Here is a 2,500-nt window from a genome sequence, read left to right as displayed (position 1 = left end):
GGTGTGTGGTCGTCCACTGTCCTGTAAGAATCACACATGTGAGCGTGTGTGTCATGCAGGTGTGTGTGGAGAATGTCCTTGTGCTGGAAATCGCTCCTGTTCTTGTGGCAAGACAAGTACGTTCACACACAAAGACACACAAACACACACACACACCTAGGTTCCTAACTGATAATGAAGAATTGACAGAGCAGCCATCCAGTGTTAGACCGTGTTCTTGGTTATTACATTCGGAGGTTTTTGGTCCAATAATTAGAATGTAACAGTAAGAAATTACTCGTCATCCAGTTTTTTATATCGACTATGCATTCCGTTAGTTTTTCAAATTGGTATGTTTCGCCGGGCTGTGAAGAAATATAGAGCTGAGTATCATCAGCATAACAGTGAAAGCTAACACTGATGATATCTCCCAAGGGTAACATGTAAAGCCTGAAAAGTAACGGCCCTAGTACTGAGCCTTGAGGTACTGCATACTGCACTTGTGATCAATATGATACCTCTTCATTCACTGCTACGAATTGATGACGGTCAGATAAGTACGATTTGAACCATGCTAATGCACTTCCATTAATGCCAACAAAGTTTTCTAGTCTATTCAAAAGAATGTTGTGGTCAATAGTGTCGAACGCAGTGCTAAGATCCAGTAGCACTAATAGAGAGATACAACCATGATCAGATGATAAGAGCAGGTCACTTGTAACTTTAGTGAGAGCAGTCTCAGTACTATGATACAGTCTAAATCCTGACTGGAAATACTCACAGATACCAATTTTTTCATTTTTTATTAAGTCAAGTCAAATCACCTTTATTTATATAGCAATTTTAACAATACAGATTGTGTCAAAGCAGATTTACAGTGTTAAATAGGAAAATAGTGTGTCAATAATGCAAAAGGACAATAGTAAACATTACATTTTCAGTTTAAGGCAGTTCATCATTGAATTCAGTGATGTCATCATCCAGCTCCGTTTAGTTTAAATAGTATCTGTGCAATCAATTAATACATTAATACATCATGTACTGATTTTATGCACAAGTTTTAGATAATAGAATCAAGCTGTCATATAACATCATATTTATTACATTTAAAATGATTAAAATGATTTTATAAAAGACATCTGCGTTTTTAGTTTATGATTTGATTGAACTGAAATCGGAATTAGTATATAAGTGCGCAGGATTGGTGCCTCATACAAACTATTCGGCACTTGAACATGTTGATGCAGATGTTATTTAATGTTCGGGAAGAAACTGGACTGTGGTTTACACACCTGCTCAATGCGTTGCCACAGAGGAGCCTGTGAGACCTGCCGACAGGTACATACACACACACGCCAGACAGCTGTTACATACACATACACACCAGACAGCTGTTACACACACACACACACAAACACACCAAGACTGCTGTTACATACACACACACACACACACACACACACACGCCAGACAGCTGTTACATACACATACACACCAGACAGCTGTTACACACACACACACACACACACACGCCAGACAGCTGTTACATACACATACACACCAGACTGCTGTTACACACACAAACACAACAGACAACACACAGCTGTTACATACACACACACACACACACACACACACACACACACCAAGACAGCTGTTACATACACACACACACACAAACACAACAGACAGCTGTTACATACACACACACACACCAAGAGAGCTGTTACATACACACACACACACACACACACACCAAGACGGCTGTTACATACACGCACACACACACACACCAAGACAGCCGTTACATACACACACACAAACACAAACACAACAGACAGCTGTTACATACACACACACCAAGACAGCTGTTACATACACACACACACACACACACAGATACACACCAGACAGCTGTTACACACACACACACACACAGGTTTGTTTTTGTGAAAAGGGGGGACTCTCCATAGGCGTAATGGTTTTTATACTGTACAGACCATATATTCTATTGCCCTACACCAACCCTACCCCTAAACCTACCCCTCACAGGAGACTTTGTGCTATTTCAGATTTTCAATACACTCCATTCTGTGTGATTTATAAGTGTTTTGAAAAGTGGGGACATGGGGTAATGTCCTGAAAAGTCACCTTCTCCTTGTAATACCTGTCATACCTTTGTCATTATACAAATTTATGTCCTCATTTGTCACAAAAACGCGCACACACACACCTGACAGCTGTTACACACACACACATCAGAGAGCTGTTACAGACACACACACACACACACACCAGAGAGCTGTTACAGACACACATACACACACATCAGAGAGCTGTTACAGACACACACACACACACACCAGACAGCTGTTACATACACAAACGCACCAGACAGCTGTTTTACACACACACACACACACACAAACACACACACATACCAGACAGCTGTTACACACACGCACGCACGCACACAAACACACCAGACAGCTGTTACACACACACACACACACACACACAC

The 2,500-nt window shown here is 41.1% G+C and overlaps 1 protein-coding gene across 1 annotated transcript in view; it reads left to right on the top strand.

Moving 5' to 3' along the window:
- Positions 1-2,500, top strand: part of LOC107571430 (NF-X1-type zinc finger protein NFXL1) — a gene marked incomplete at its 5' end in the record, with an annotated part of 17,561 nt that overhangs the window by 4,076 nt on the left and 10,985 nt on the right. Inside the window, 2 exons of the mRNA XM_016257755.1 lie at positions 60-116; positions 1,249-1,317. Of these exons, the coding sequence (XP_016113241.1) occupies positions 60-116; positions 1,249-1,317 (126 nt within the window). The remainder of the gene's footprint in view (positions 1-59; positions 117-1,248; positions 1,318-2,500) is intronic.

Source organism: Sinocyclocheilus grahami, unplaced genomic scaffold, assembly GCF_001515645.1.
Source record: "Sinocyclocheilus grahami isolate Dianchi unplaced genomic scaffold, SAMN03320097.WGS_v1.1 scaffold1593.1, whole genome shotgun sequence".
NCBI lineage: Eukaryota > Metazoa > Chordata > Actinopteri > Cypriniformes > Cyprinidae > Sinocyclocheilus > Sinocyclocheilus grahami.
The sequence above is the reverse complement of the archived record's forward strand: the minus strand, read 5'-3'. Positions and strand labels throughout refer to the sequence as shown.